Source organism: Ahaetulla prasina, chromosome 12 (assembly GCF_028640845.1).
Source record: "Ahaetulla prasina isolate Xishuangbanna chromosome 12, ASM2864084v1, whole genome shotgun sequence".
Taxonomy (NCBI): Eukaryota; Metazoa; Chordata; class Lepidosauria; order Squamata; family Colubridae; genus Ahaetulla; species Ahaetulla prasina.
Window position 1 is genome coordinate 26,596,483 of NC_080550.1, and position 16,269 is coordinate 26,612,751.

The 16,269-nt window shown below is 44.0% G+C and overlaps 1 protein-coding gene across 1 annotated transcript in view; it reads left to right on the plus strand.

Annotated features, from left to right (window-relative positions):
• The first annotated feature begins 6,080 nt into the window (after positions 1-6,080).
• The window catches only part of PRSS54 (serine protease 54), a 41,599-nt gene continuing 31,410 nt past the window's right edge, over positions 6,081-16,269 (plus strand). The window contains exons 1-7 of the mRNA XM_058155675.1: positions 6,081-6,328; positions 8,235-8,439; positions 11,086-11,230; positions 11,472-11,605; positions 13,596-13,749; positions 14,959-15,063; positions 15,578-15,682. Of these exons, the coding sequence (XP_058011658.1) occupies positions 6,265-6,328; positions 8,235-8,439; positions 11,086-11,230; positions 11,472-11,605; positions 13,596-13,749; positions 14,959-15,063; positions 15,578-15,682 (912 nt within the window). The 5' untranslated portion in view covers positions 6,081-6,264. The remainder of the gene's footprint in view (positions 6,329-8,234; positions 8,440-11,085; positions 11,231-11,471; positions 11,606-13,595; positions 13,750-14,958; positions 15,064-15,577; positions 15,683-16,269) is intronic.

Sequence of the window (16,269 nt, forward strand, 5' to 3'; positions counted from 1 at the left end):
GCAAACAAGGTTTTCTGATGGGTTTTGGTGGCTGCAGCTGGAAAGAGATCCTGCATGGGGACCTCATCCCCAGAGCCTGAAACTCCAGTTGCTCAACTCTAAGCAGCAGAGTTCCCAATGGATCACCCAACCATCTAGAGCTAGTTTAAAGCATGTGCTGTAGTTTCCCCAAAGGTCAGAAAATGTATTCACATTAGTACCTGATCAATCTTCCTGTTTGACAAACTTGATGCCTTAGGAATGATTCAGTTGCTTTGTTGTAAGATCTAACCTTTCACCCTTGTTTCACTGTTTATTAAAGTATTTTCATTTTTTTTTATTTGGAGAAAAAAAAAGAATGATGCTTGTTCAACTTTGGTGACATTCCAAATACCAGCAAGACAAGGAGAAAGCTGCCAGAAAGTTTCAAACTCTGATTCTGTTGAATGATAATCTCATGACGTTACAAAAGGCAAATAATTTTATTATAGTAATGTTGAGGCCAAGCTAGCTGTGCAAAGGTAGGAAGACCAGCTCTGGAACTGGATGAGCCAGAAACGTGACTTCTGGTGTTTGTTGATGGCTTGTTTTTGTTTTTTTTTAATTGAAAAAGTTTTACAACAACAATTAAATTTTTCCCCTCCCCTCCCCCCTCCCCCCCTCCAGCCCCCCCCCCCCGACTTCCCGGAGCGAACACAAGGTATAGTTCAATAAACAAACAGTCATACGTTAAATTTTTAAAATCTAACACAATTATAATCCTTCTCTCTCACATAACCTGACTTCTTCCATTAAAATCAAAAACAATGTCCTTCATTCAAAGGCAATCTGAAATTTCTTAATCTGATATCTATTTTGAATATAATCAATCCAATTCTTCAATTCATTTAAATATTTTTCTTGAGTACTGTCTTTCAAGAAGGCTGAGATTTTAGCCATCTCAGCCAAATTGGAAACTTTCAATATCCATTCTTCTATTGTGGGTAATTCTTTTTTCTTCCAATATTGTCCAATCAACAGTCTTGCTGCTGTTATTAAGTTCAAAATCAATTTAGTCTCAATCACTGTACAGTCTGTTGTTATTCCCAAAAGGAAAAATTGTGGTAGGAACTTTATCTTCTTCTTCAGAACATTCTGCATAATCCACCAAATTCTTATCCAGAAAGACTTAATTTTCTTACAAGTCCACCATACATGAAAATATGTAGCATCATCACAATTACATCTCCAACATTTCGCTTGCATATCTGGATACGTACATGATAATTTCTTAATGATATTATCATGTTGATGGCTTGTTAATGCTGGTGAGCAGCTGAAGAAGCAGAACAGCCTTTGTGCCCTGCCATCTTTCCTTAGTGACTGGTTGCCATCATGACTTCATTGATGTAACAAACTCTCACCCACTTCCATCATATCCACCGTAGCTCCAAACCTCATTCCACTGCCATCTTGCCCAGGGGCAGCTGATGCGCTTTTCTCATTTTGGTTGCCCTCGTCCAGCTACACAACCATCTCCTCTTTCTCTGGTGAAGGACCAGAACTGCACGCTGTTTTTCATCAGCAGTCAAATCACAGGGGCAAACAAGGGCTTAGATTGCAGTTCCTAATGATTCCTGACACAAAATCACTCAGAAGCCACAACCTGAGCTGACATTTTAATCAAGCGATACCCCATGATGTCCAAAATCCCATTCCTTTCGATGCACCACATATAAAACAATCAGATTCTTTGCAGCTTTATATAACATTGTGGAAGAATTTCATCTGAATATTCATAAATGTTTTAGCATGGGGTTCCTGAAGATTGCAAGGTATGTAAAGCAAAGTAAACTAACAGTAAATGTTTAGCAAGGAAGCAGGCTTTAAATGGAAATAGTTTCCACATTAGAATCCGTGTCAGGTCCCCTATGGGGCACTGACATTCCAATGGGTGGGGTGGGGGGCTGTCAGAGCTCAGTTCTTTCAATGCTTTCACTTTTGCTGTAACTGCGTGGGATTTAGGGAGGGGGCCATCTTGGAGACAAGATGGATTTGCTCTCACCCGCTTCTAGCCTGACAACCAAGGTCACTGGGTCCTGGGGATGAACTGCGATCAAGCTAACACCTCCGAGTTCTCAAAACAACTTTGTGGCACTACATGGGCTACTGGTGGACTGGTGAAGAGGGGTTGGGTTTTGAACTGGGAAGAATGCTTTGCGTGGGAACTTCTGTGTTGTGTCTTGTCCGCTCTCACCGCAGCCGGGGTCTGCTTATCTGCTCCCGAACACGGAGGAATGTATGCCTCCCGGCCCCAGTTCTGGCTCCATGCCCAGACAAGCTGCAGAGGAGGGGGCACCTCCCGGTCCCAGCCCTGGCTCCATGCCCAAGCAGGCTGCAGAGGAGGGAGCATCCCCCGGCCCCAGCCCTGGCTCCATGCCCAGGCAAACGGAGCAGCTAGACCCCTCCCCCTCCTCCACAGCATGTGAGCCTGAGGAGGCTGGAAATGGGCCTGTTTCCAGTCTCTGGAGACTGGGGAGGCTGTTTTCGCCCCCTCCATCATGGGGCAGAGGCTGACTAGGCCACGCCCACCATGGCCACACTTACCCAGCACCCAGACAGAGAACCCCTTGCTAAAAATTTTGAAGCCCACCCCTGCGTGTAGTCCTCAATAGAACTACATGGAGGGAAGTATGCAGTGGGGTACCCCAAAGCTCTGTCTTAGACCCAATACCTTTCAGTATCTTCAGCAATGATTTAGACAAGGGGATAGAAGGGGAACTCATCAAATTTGCAGACAACAACAAGCTGACACTCCAGAAGATAGGTTCAAGATCCAGATGGATCTTGACAGACTTGAACATTGGGCTCTATCTAAGAAAATGAGATTCAATGGTGGAAAAAGTAAAGTTCTACGTGTAGGCAAGAAAAACCAAATGCACAGATATAGGATAGGTGGGACCTGACTGAATAGTAGTAACTGTGAGAGGGATCTTTTAATCCTAGTGGACAACCACTTAAATATGAGCAAGCAGTGTGCTGCAGTTGCCAAAAAAGCAAACACAATCCTAGGCTGCATTAACAGAGGGATAGACTCAAGATCACATGAAGTGTTAATATCTCTTTGGTCAAACCACATTTGTAATACTGCATTCAGTTTTGGTTGCCGTGATACACAAAAAGATTGAGATTCTAGAAAGAGTGCAGAGAAGAGAAACAATGGTTATTAGAGGACTGGAGGCTAAAACATGAAGAACAGTTGCAGGAATTGGGTATGTCTACTTCAATGAAAAGAAGGCTTTGGGGGGAGACATGACAGAAGTGTTCTAATGTCTCAGGGATTGCCACAAAGACGAGGGGATCAGCCTATTCGCCAAAGCATCAGGAGAGAGGACAATGGATGGAAACTCCATTGAGAACCATTCTATTATTCTGTTAGTTGTATCTCCAGACACCTCTAAGGCGATGAGAGTTTTAGGCTGATCCATCTCCAGGACATGAATTTGAGGAAAGTTGGCCTGAGCAGAGATGATAAAGAAAATATAGCCCTTGAGATACCATATTTTTCAGAGTATAAGATGCACCTTTTTCCCCAAAAAAAGAGGGTGAAAATCTGGTGCGTTTTATACTCCGAATGGAGTTTTCCAAATTCAGAAAAGAAGCTCCCAAACAGAGCTTCAGAGGCTGTTTTTCACCTCTGGGAACAGCTGATTGGGGGTGTTCTGGGAAGCCAATTCATCTGCCAATCAGCTTTTTTCTTATTTTCCTCCCCAAAAACTAAGGTGTGTCTTATACTCTGGTGCGTTTTATATTCCGAAAAATACGATAGTTCGAAACACTTGATATGCCACAACCCTGCCACTTTGTAGGTAGGATTGGACAGCTGATGCCAGCAAGCAGGTTCCAACTGCCTATTGGTTGAAGGAGCAGCTGTTCCTCCACCAGGAACAAGCACAGGAGATTAAATAAAGCCGACTTTGGTCTTGTTTCATCCAATGCCACCCTTCTGAGCTTTTCCTTGCTTCTTGGTTTCCCAGTAATGTGGGAGGGAAAAAGGAACCAACTCAGAAACAAGATACAGAGACACAAGATGCAGCCTGTCTTCCTTGAAATCTGATCCTTGGAGGTTGAAAGTTAGATAAGCATTTCTGTTTATAAGTACCCACACACCCTTTTGCTGCTATTTCAGGCTCTGAGCAGTAAGCAGAAATGAAGCTGGTCTGGTGGCTGTCCCTCCTCCTGGTCTTTTGGGGCTCGTTTCTGGTGGATGGAGGTAAGATTACAAAATTTAAAAAGATTTGATCCCCTTGCAGGAGCCAAAAACAGAGAAGAACCACTCATGACAGTAAAAACTGTCTTTGAGGCACTGATTTGGAAAACTAAATCCTGTTTTTGTAAATGTTGGAGTCCCTTGATGAAAAATATAGACTTGTGTAGAAGAGCATCTGCCTGATTACAGTTTTCAACCTTAGATTCGGAGATGAAAGAGTAATGGAACAAGCCTCTGTCTCCCTTGCCTGAAGGGAGCTTTTCCACCACCTCTCCTTCCAGCAGGATCTCCTACCCAGAGGGTCAGTGCTCCTGGGAATGAGCCACAAAAGATCTTCTATCTGACAATAACACTCTCTAGAGGAGCTGGAGCTTTTGAAAGTTGGACCAAGTCAGGCTGTGGCAACCTCTCCTTCTTCCTTTGCATTGCCTCCCTCCTAACCAATGGTGAAATCTAAAAATTTTCCCTACCAGTTCTGTGGGCATGGCTTGGAGCCCACTTGCCCTCCCCCTCCTCTCCTATATTCTGTTGTTTATTAGCTCAGCTGATTCGTGGGACAGAGAATTGCCAACTCAGCTGAGCTAAGAAACAGCAAACGAGTCTTAGTCTCATTTGCCCTCAGCTAGAATAATAAAGGGAAACTTTCTGCGGCTTTTTTTCCTCCCCCCTAGCAAGGAAAGGAATACGAGCTTTAATGAGATATCTGTGTGTTCAGCCAAGAGCAATTATCACCTCCTTACAATGTCCCGAAACTGCAAACCACTTTGCCCGAATTGAGAAACTGCCTCAAAATAAACTGCCTTTTGCTTCTTCCTGAGCAAAAGCAAAGATCCTCTTTCAAGGAAGATTTCTGTGTCTTCTATTTTTCTTCCACAGGAGAACAAAAAAGCCTCTTTCTGTGAAGGCTTTTCCAGGTCTTTATTCTGATTTTCTCCTGGAGCAAAAAAAAGCCCTTTCTAGTGAAGCAGTTCCACTGGTTAATGGTTCTCACTGTCAGGAAGTTTCTCCTTAGTTTTAGGTTGCTTCTCTGTTTCTTCAGTTTCCATCCGTTGCTTTTTTGTTTTGCCTTCTGGTGCTTTGGAAAATACATTGCCCCCCACCTTCTTTCTGGCAGCCCCTTAAAAGCCTGTTCCTTATCTTGGGCAAAGCATGTGAGCCATTTCCACCTTTCAGTGGTCCATGAAAGTACATCTATAGTCTGTAGATAATAAAGCTGAAAAAAAAGTGAACAACATTTTCACAGAACTATAGTTACGTTGAGGCTGGGTGTGACAAGGAATGGCTGGGAGGGGAGGGGCCAGGTGAGGCACCCCTTGACATGAGTGACATTGAGTTGGCCACGCCCACCCAGTCACATGACCATCAAGCCACACCCACAGAACCTGCAGGGAAATTTTTTAGATTTCACCACCGGTAGAGAGAATGAAGGACTGGCTCTCCCTCATCCCCTTTGCCTTTACTAATCTGCTCTTGTGGAAGAGATGGCTAATCTGGGGTTACTTTCTTCAGTCTTTCTTCTGGGGGAGGGAAGGGCTCTCTTCCTATCTGCCTGGTGGCAACTGGGCGTTTTCATCTGTTGATGATGCTCTAGGATAGATTTCATTTAAGTAGAAGAGGAATCATGGCTCTCTTTTTACATTCATAAATATTGAACACACACAGTATTCTGCAGTCCTCCAAAGCAACTGTTATGTTTTTTTCAACCACTCTATTTTGGAGTTGATTTTTTAAAAACAAACAAACATGAAAACTGTGGTGGTGCTTTCCAAGAAAAAAGTACACAGGAGATTAAATAAAGCCGACTTTGGTCTTGTTTCATCCAATGCCACCCTTCTGAGCTTTTCCTTGCTTCTTGGTTTCCCAGTAATGTGGGAGGGAAAAAGGAACCAACTCAGAAACAAGATACAGAGACACAAGATGCAGCCTGTCTTCCTTGAAATCTGATCCTTGGAGGTTGAAAGTTAGATAAGCATTTCTGTTTATAAGTACCCACACACCCTTTTGCTGCTATTTCAGGCTCTGAGCAGTAAGCAGAAATGAAGCTGGTCTGGTGGCTGTCCCTCCTCCTGGTCTTTTGGGGCTCGTTTCTGGTGGATGGAGGTAAGGTTACAAAATTTAAAAAGATTTGATCCCCTTGCAGGAGCCAAAAACAGAGAAGAACCACTCATGACAGTAAAAACTGTCTTTGAGGCACTGATTTGGAAAACTAAATCCTGTTTTTGTAAATGTTGGAGTCCCTTGATGAAAAATATAGACTTGTGTAGAAGAGCATCTGCCTGATTACAGTTTTCAACCTTAGATTCGGAGATGAAAGAGTAATGGAACAAGCCTTTGTCTCCCTTGCCTGAAGGGAGCTTTTCCACCACCTCTCCTTCCAGCAGGATCTCCTACCCAGAGGGTCAGTGCTCCTGGGAATGAGCCACAAAAGATCTTCTATCTGACAATAACACTCTCTAGAGGAGCTGGAGCTTTTGAAAGTTGGACCAAGTCAGGCTGTGGCAACCTCTCCTTCTTCCTTTGCATTGCCTCCCTCCTAACCAATGGTGAAATCTAAAAATTTTCCCTACCAGTTCTGTGGGCATGGCTTGGAGTCCACTTGCCCTCCCCCTCCTCTCCTATATTCTGTTGTTTATTAGCTCAGCTGATTCATGGGACAGAGCATTGCCAACTCAGCTGAGCTAAGAAACAGCAAACGAGTCTTAGTCTCATTTGCCCTCAGCTAGAATAATAAAGGGAAACTTTCTGCGGCTTTTTTTCCTCCCCCCCTAGCAAGGAAAGGAATACTAGCTTTAATGAGATGTCTGTGTGTTCAGCCAAGAGCAATTATCACCTCCTTACAATGTCCCGAAACTGCAAACCACTTTGCCCGAATTGAGAAACTGCCTCAAAATAAACTGCCTTTTGCTTCTTCCTGAGCAAAAGCAAAGATCCTCTTTCAAGGAAGATTTCTGTGTCTTCTATTTTTCTTCCACAGGAGAACAAAAAAGCCTCTTTCTGTGAAGGCTTTTCCAGGTCTTTATTCTGATTTTCTCCTGGAGCAAAAAAAAGCCCTTTCTAGTGAAGCAGTTCCACTGGTTAATGGTTCTCACTGTCAGGAAGTTTCTCCTTAGTTTTAGGTTGCTTCTCTGTTTCTTCAGTTTCCATCCGTTGCTTTTTTGTTTTGCCTTCCGGTGCTTTGGAAAATACATTGCCCCCCCCCCCACCTTCTTTCTGGCAGCCCCTTAAAAGCCTGTTCCTTATCTTGGGCAAAGCATGTGAGCCATTTCCACCTTTCAGTGGTCCATGAAAGTACATCTATAGTCTGTAGATAATAAAGCTGAAAAAAAAGTGAACAACATTTTCACAGAACTATAGTTACGTTGAGGCTGGGTGTGACAAGGAATGGCTGGGAGGGGAGGGGCCAGGTGAGGCACCCCTTGACATGAGTGACATTGAGTTGGCCACGCCCACCCAGTCACATGACCATCAAGCCACACCCACAGAACCTGCAGGGAAATTTTTTAGATTTCACCACCGGTAGAGAGAATGAAGGACTGGCTCTCCCTCATCCCCTTTGCCTTTACTAATCTGCTCTTGTGGAAGAGATGGCTAATCTGGGGTTACTTTCTTCAGTCTTTCTTCTGGGGGAGGGAAGGGCTCTCTTCCTATCTGCCTGGTGGCAACTGGGCGTTTTCATCTGTTGATGATGCTCTAGGATAGATTTTATTTAAGTAGAAGAGGAATCATGGCTCTCTTTTTACATTCATAAATATTGAACACACACAGTATTCTGCAGTCCTCCAAAGCAACTGTTATGTTTTTTTCAACCACTCTATTTTGGAGTTGATTTTTTAAAAACAAACAAACATGAAAACTGTGGTGGTGCTTTCCAAGAAAAAAGTACACAGCCCAGCCACAACGAACTCTATAAGAAAATATGCGGTGTAACTGTCTTATCTCCTGTGTAAGAAAGCCAGCGAGGGCTCTGGCAGGCCTTCTTAATCACAAATGCCTCTTCCTTGCACAGGGAAAACTCCCGGCCCTCCCCGGGTCCTCACCCAAAACGGAGAACTCCAAGGACAGCGGATCAGGGTGCGAGGAGCTGAGAGGGATGTGGAGGTTTTCCTCGGAATTCCCTACGCAAAATCCCCAATTGGATCTTTGCGGTTTTCCCCTCCGCAACTGGCAGAACCCTGGACTGGTCTCAGAGACGCAACTTCTTACCCACCCATGTAAGTCAAGAGCTTTTGCCAAGCCAGAGAAGATGATCTGATCACAGAGTGATGACGGTTAGCCATCTAGACAAGCCGATGGCTCTTAGGTTATCATCAGGAAGGATTGCCAAAGGATTATAGGGGGGAAAGATTGTCCATTCACTCTATTTCTTCATGAAACTTGAGTTTCCTAGGTGGCAAATTGGGGGAGGGGATATGATCGCACAGGAGTTTTCCAGATCTTAACCTTTTCTTGTCTTCTGAACACCTTACAAAACATGTTAAATCAAGTGGACCCTTTTTAAAAGATCCCTGCCAGTGCTGTTGTCTTGAAGTGACCTATATTTTATTCCATGGATGATAAATCAACAAAATTCCCTTTGTCCCCACCCATAGAAGTGATAACTTGGCAACCTTTTCAGCAGCAATCTTCTCACACTTGTTTCTGTGAAATTTTTTTTATTATTATTATTATTTACATTTATATCCCACCCTTCTCCGAAGACTACAGTGTGTAAGGCAATAGTCTCATTCTATTTGTATATTTACAAAGTCAACTTATTGCCCCCCCAACAATCTGGGTCCTCATTTTACCTACCTTATAAAGGATGGAAGGCTGAGTCAACCTTGGACCTGGTGGGACTAGAACCTACAGTAATTGCAGGCAGCTGTGTTTTAATAACAGGCTTCTTACAGCCTGAACCACACCGCAGCCCTAACATTTGGCTGGCGATTGAGCAAAATCTCTTTTTTGCAAAAGATCCCCTTTTCCAAATGCCTGACTAGGTGGCTCAATGGCTAAGACACTGAGTTTGTCGATCAGAAACTTTGGCAGTTCGGCGGTTCGAATCTCTAGAACAGGTCTCCTGTGTGAGCAGGGGGGTTGGGCTAGATGACCTCCAAGGTCCCTTCCAACTCTGTTACTGTTAAAAAATGTGTCGACTATCCCAGTTGTGTCCTAGTTAGTTTCAGAAAAGAAAAACAATAACAAGAAACAAGAAACAAAACCAGGGCTGGAAGAGTAGAGTTCCTGGGCTTTTTTCCAAGAAAAGAGTAAATTGAAATTTAAGGACTTAGGTAGGTTGGATTTTTATAAGTTTGATATATATATTGAAAGAAAGCGCTAAGATAGTTTTAATATTTATAAAATGAGTATGTAAATGGATTTTTTCTGTCTTTTTAATAATATAATATAATAATATCAGAGTTGGAAGGGACCTTAGAGGTCTTCTAGTCCAACCCCCTGCCCAGGCAGGAAACCCTACACCATTTCAGACAAATGACTATCCAACATTTTTTTTAAAAATTTCCAGTGTTTTATGTAATGTTGAATTCCCAAAGTTTGTAAAATATAATTTATCAAATTTGCAAATAAGAGAAGAAAAATATTTTACTCCATAAACTTGAGAGAGTTGGAAGTCCATGCCTTTTTCTTTCTTTTTCCTCTTTACACCAGATTTTCTTTTATTTTTCCTTTCCTGCCTCCTAGTTTTCTATTACTTTTTAAAATTTCTCTGTGTATTTTATATTTTGATAAACTAATAAAAATATATTACAGAAATTATTTCAAAGGCAGAAAAGCTTAGACAGGGTCCCCAACCCCCAGACCATAGCCCAATACTGAGCTGTGGCCCACTCAGAACCAGGCCATGCAAGGGGCAGGTGAGCGCGCACACAACTCCCTGTGTGCAAGTGGCAGGCACTCTCACACGCACATGAAGCACCATTTATGCCTGTGGTGGGCACATAAGATCGGAAAAGCTGGGGACCACTGGCTTAGCTTTCACGTTTCAGACATTAATACAATTGAACGTGTCCAGAAATATTTTACAAGAAGAGTTCTCCACTCCTCTGAAAACAACAAAATACCTTATCCCACCAGACTTGAAATCCTGGGATTAGAAAATTTAGAACTCCGCCGACTCCGACAGGACCTGTGTTTAACACACAGAATCATCTATTGCAATGTCCTTCCTGTTAAAGACTACTTCAGCTTTAATCGCAATAATACAAGAGCAAACAATAGATTTAAACTTAATGTTAACCGCTTTAATCTAGATTGCAGAAAATATGACTTCTGTAACAGAATCATCAGTGCTTGGAACACTTTACCTGACTCTGTGGTCTCTTCCCAAAATCCCCAAAGCTTTAACCAAAAACTCTCTACTATTGACCTCACCCCTTTCCTAAGAGGTCTGTAAGGGGCGTGCATAAGAGCACAAACATGCCTACCGTTCCTGTCCTACTGTTTCCTTTCATTAGAATAGAATAGAATAGAATAGAATAGAATAGAATAGAATAGAATAGAATAGAATAGAATTTTTATTGGCCAAGTGTGATTGGACACACAAGGAATTTGGCTTGGTGCATATGCTCTCAGTGTACATAAAAGAAAAGATACGTTCATCAAGGTACAACATTTACAACACAACATTATACAACATTATATCCATTTTATATAGTTATTACATGCTTATATTCATATATATGCTTATATGTTGTATAGTTGCTTCATGATTATGCTTATGTATGCTGTTATGACAAATAAAATAAAATAAAAATAAAAATAAATAAAAATAAAAGATGATGCCTCAAGTGGTCTTAGGTAACTGCAGGCCACCAATTCTGCTGGTGGTTCAGACTCTTCTGCTTGGTCTCTACAAGGTGCCTGCAGGATCCGCTGGTGGGACAAGCTCTCTCAGATGCCTTTGCTAACTCAGGGCAAAGGATCTCCTTGCGCATCGCGGAGGACTGCTTGTACCTGAACGTCTACGTGCCGGCCCAAACTCCTAAGGCAGAGCCGTTACCAGTAAGCAATTACTCTGCTAGGCAGTGCAGCTTTCTTATTTCTGGGTTTGATTTGGTCCCGTAGCCTAAGGTGAAATCAAATAGCATTCAATATTGTTTATATATCTATTTTTGTCTAAATCTACTTTTATTCCATTTTGTACAGTAAATCTCTCAATTGTCTACATTTGCAGAAGGACTTCTAAGTCAGTTCTCATCTTCCAGAGAGTCACTTCCATTGCCCTGTTGCAATTTGCTTCCAGGTGATGGTCTGGATCCATGGTGGAGGACTTCTGCTGGGCGCAGCGTCCACATATGATGGGTCTGTTTTGTCTGCTTACGAAAATGTAGTGGTGGTGGCGATCCAGTACCGCTTGGGCATTCTTGGGTTTTACAGGTAAGCTGATATTGTCATCTTCATCTTCACCTGGATGATAGCATACCCCTCTCATCTTTGGTTTAATTCTGCCCTTCCTCTAAAGAGCTCAGGTTCCCTTAAATACTGGGTTTCACCAGCTGCTCTCGCTGTTCAGAAAGAGAGCAGAAATGCACAGCACAAGATGCTGGTCTTTAATTTCTTTTAATTTATGCTGGCTAGTGCTTTTTCCTTTTGTCTTTGCCCCTCCTCATTGAGATCTGCTGGAGGATTGCTTACAACTGTCCACAAATCCTCCCTCTGCAGAAACATCTCCATCTTTAAGCTCCACGAGAGATAATTAGTCTCAATAAGAGGAGCCACAGGAAATCTTCTTCCCATTTCCATAATAGATAGCATCGTGCTGTCTTTACAGACCAATAGTCCTCAACCTCCCTCAGGCTCACGAAGAAACTTTTATCTCAGAAAAATACTACTGGCGCTTCAGGGCCCATAATCTGTCAGGGACTTGAACAGCCGGTGTCCAAATAGAGTCAGAGATGCTGACACAAACTTGTAGTTTTATGTAAATAAATGTATTTTACAAATACTATATATACACAGCAACTAGATAGTCAGGCAAACTGGAGCATCATCAGGTAAATCACCACAGCAGGAACATCTTGAGGTAAATTACAGAGCACAACAGAGTACCCACACAGAGGGAAAAAGGCAGGAAACAAGGAAAACTCCTCCTTTACACTTGCAGCAACCAAACACAGCTCAGGTTGCCTCTTGCAGCAGCCAGCTCTCTTCAACCAATGAGCTACAACTGTGTGTTCTAACTCTTTGTCCAACCCTTCATTGCTCCAGCTATTAAATTGAATATCTTAACAGGCTTCCTACAAGTAGCTACAATCCAGTAGAGGGATACTGGTTTCTATATTGATTCCAGTAAACATGTGCCTGGTGATAAAGATGCTGGTTGGCTAAAGTTTTCAAGATATTGTTGTGTCTCGTCCGATCTCACCACAGCCGGGGTCTTCTTATCTGCTTCCGAACACGGAGGAATGAGCCTGCCTAGCACAAGCTGGCAAACGGAGGCTGGGGGAAAACAAAGAGAAGAGCTGATGGAAATGCCCCAATTTCCGCCTCCATTGGGATGTCTGCGCTGTGCTGGATCGGGATGGGGAGGTGGGGGGGAAGCAAAGAGCCCACAGTGGATCCCCCCCCCAGCATCCATTGTTTGCCAATGGGCAGGCAAGGAGGAGGAGGAGGCGGCAGGCAAGTGGGCTGGGCTGCGGGCACCGCGGGCACCACATGGGAGGCTGCAGTGGCGGCAGGCAAGCGGGCTGTGCCGCGGTGCCGCATAGGAGGCTGTGGGGAAGGCAGGCAAGTGGGCTGGGCTGTGGGGGCTGCGTGGGAGGCAGCAGGGAGAGGAACGAAGGAAGGCTCAGCAGGCAGGAATCAGCTGGGCCACGTGGTCGAGGCAAGCGAGGGAACCAGAGAACCAGAACCAGAGAGCAGCAACAGCTATGCCACGGGTGTGACTCTAGACGAGTGGCCAGGCAAGGAGTGACTGGGAGAGTTGGGGTGGGATGGGCGGGTATCAGCCAGTGGTGCAATTAACCGGTTCTCCAAACTGCGCAAAAATTTAACAACCGGTCTTCCTGAAATGGTCCAAACTGGCTGAATCCCACCTCTGTCCTCGTGCCTTTTGGAATTCTTTTCTCCCCTGAAGAGAAGGTTGCATCTGCACATGAATACCTACTGCATTGGATACAAGGTGGATCCAGAGAGGCCAATCTGGCACGGTGAGTTCCTGGGTGCTGGTTGATTGCAAACGTCTGGCCCAGATTTGCCCGTCAGAAGCCCTGCAGACCAGGAAGAGGAAGGGCATCTGCTCGTGTTATTCGGGGGCATTCATTAATCTATGAACATTTGAAGGCCAAGAGGGATAATGGTCTGGCTGCACAATGACTCTGGATCTCCTTTGGATCCATATTTCCTTGCTTCTCCTTCTCCCCCCCAGCACTGGAGATGAGCATGCTCGAGGGAACTGGGGCCTGCTGGATCAAGTGGCAGCTCTGCAGTGGATCCAGGAGAACATTGCAAATTTTGGGGGTGATCCGGGATCAGTTACCATATTTGGGAATTCAGCAGGTGGATTCAGCTCTTCTGCCCATGTAAGTTCATGTCCTATTTCATTTCTAATAATTCCCATAATTTTTGGCCTATCTGTAATGGTTTGAGACAAGGTTACTGTCAGATCTGCCACAAACCTCTAAATAGAAATGATCCTTGGCTCCATTTGTTGAGAAAAGGTATCGTTTATTAGAGATCAAGTGTGTTGCAATAGTGCAAAGCGAGAACTGAAAATGGCACACCAAAATCCCTAGGTTCTCCTTTCCCCTCCTTTAAGTATCTCTTATTGCTCATCCCAGTGTAACCATTCCGATTCAGGCAAGATTTTTTTTCCTAACAGTCAGTCCAAGCATAGTTCAGTATGCGGCCCCCTTCTTCTTCCAGCTGGGTGACCATGAAGCAGCATCTCAGGGAGATACAGAACTTACTTTTGTTTCCCCAAGCATTTCCCTTTCATTCCCCCTCTCCACAATTCATGGCAGTCTGTTACTGCATAGCAGTGAAGTACAAACAAGCCTAAGGTGGCAACTGACAATTACAAATTATTATATATTGTATAACAATTTCTTGCTTCTATTAACAATAAGAATTCAATGTAGCAATGTTGAAACCATAATTTAAAATGCAACTTTTGGTAGATTAACAAAGCATGAATTAACTGTCAAGACTTTAAAAAGTAACATGTGAATGAGTGACTTTGGCAGAGGCAGGGTCTTTTGTGCAATTAACTGTCAATGGTCCGACTAGCAGACCCAAAAGAAGTAAACACTCTCAGGAGCATTGAATTCTCAAAAGTATTGGATTTTATCGGATCTACCATTTTGGTACTGAAAAATCAAAACCATCTCTGGTTTTCCCCACGCAAATGCTTTCTTAGTTAAACAATAGCTTCCCTTTCTCCCCACCCTTGGGTGTTCACATTATCCAATTATGGATTGTCCTTTTATAATGGGAACAATCCACCTCCTTCTCAAGCATCTGCAATGGTGACCTTGATGGTTTCCAGGCTCTCATGATCCATGCACAAAATCTTGGCATTCCATTCCACCCTTCCCTCCCTGCAGTTCATTGGCATGCTGAATAGCGATAAGGTTCGAAAGAAGCAAAGCGGTTCAATCTTGACGTTAATGCTTGAAGCAAATTGACTGGATAATCTCTTGCCAAATACAGTCAGAGCAAAACCAGTACAGTTATTGGGTGATGCAATGGGTTGATTGAAAAAAGTGGCTTTTGCTTTCCTCCCTGGCCAGGTGTTATCCCCTCTGTCCAAAGGCTTGTTCCACAAAGCAATTTCAGAAAGTGGTGTTGCTGTAATAGACGTGGTGTTCCATGCCCATCCAGAAAAGCTGGCTAAGGTGAGGTTTGGAAAAGCGAGACAGCAATTGCTCTGGATCTGGGAATTTTTTGTCCAAAGGAAGATGAAAAGAGGAGGAAGACATGTAGGAGAAGGGGGTTCCCCTGGCCTCCTGAGGATTCTCTGGAGCAAAGCAACTGGGGTGCCATAGCTGTTCCATGGGACCACTGGAGAGTTGGAGATGCAGTATGTGCCCCTGCTCCATTACACGGCCATTAGCTGGCTGATGTCACCTTCAGCCAGATGTTTCTAAACAGCTGCACAATTATTTGTTTCAAGCTTACTATTGGAGCACAAATAGAATGAAGCGTGCTTTTAAATCATTCTGCTCTGCAACTTTTATCCATTGGCTTTGAGCCCAGTTTAGACAGGCATCCAGAACAGCCTTCCTCCCTCTTCCTTAAAAGAAAGATCTCCGGCACCTTCAATTTTCCAAATGCCGGATGAAGAACTATTGCAGGATGACCTGCTTCTTATTACATTTATTAAAACTGAATTGTTGGTCTGGATTGCAGAAAATTGCTGGATCAATTAGCTGCCCTACCTCCAGTTCGGCTGAGATGGTTCGCTGCCTCAGGGGGAAAACAGAGAGTGAAATCTTATTGGCTACTCTGAAGATGGTAAGAGGCCCCTGCAATACATTGTGATCCTTTCTGGAGAGGAAGAGGGAGGGGTTGGTCCTCATCTTATCAAAATATGAGTTGGTCTGCCGAGTGTGGTCAGCAGATGATGGTCACAGTGGTGCTGTAGAAGCCCCACCCGTCTCCTGTGTATGCTGTGTGAAGCTCCGAACACACGCCCTGGGCGCCAAGACCCCAGGACCCTCTTCCTTCTTCTGCTGATCATCTCAAGGAGGTCCTGCAGGCCTCACTGAGGGGCTCCTGATAGCACTGATCACCTCTTAATGAAGACCCAGCAGGCCTCATCGCTGTCTTGTCTTTATCAAGGACAGTTCAGGGCGGTTGCCACAGCTGTGGCTGTTGTGGTCCTGGTGGGGACGGGGGCAGTAGATCATGGGGTCACGTTCAAGATCATGTCATGTCATTCAGTTGATTCAGAATCATACCTTTTCTTGATTATGTATAAAGAGTAATGATCATAAAGTGTAGTTAGAGGAGGCTCTCCTATTATTTTCCGCAAGGCTGTTGCAGGACCTTCCCCTGGAGCTGCTCATCCTCAACTGACCTGCTTCCTACTGTGATTGCAG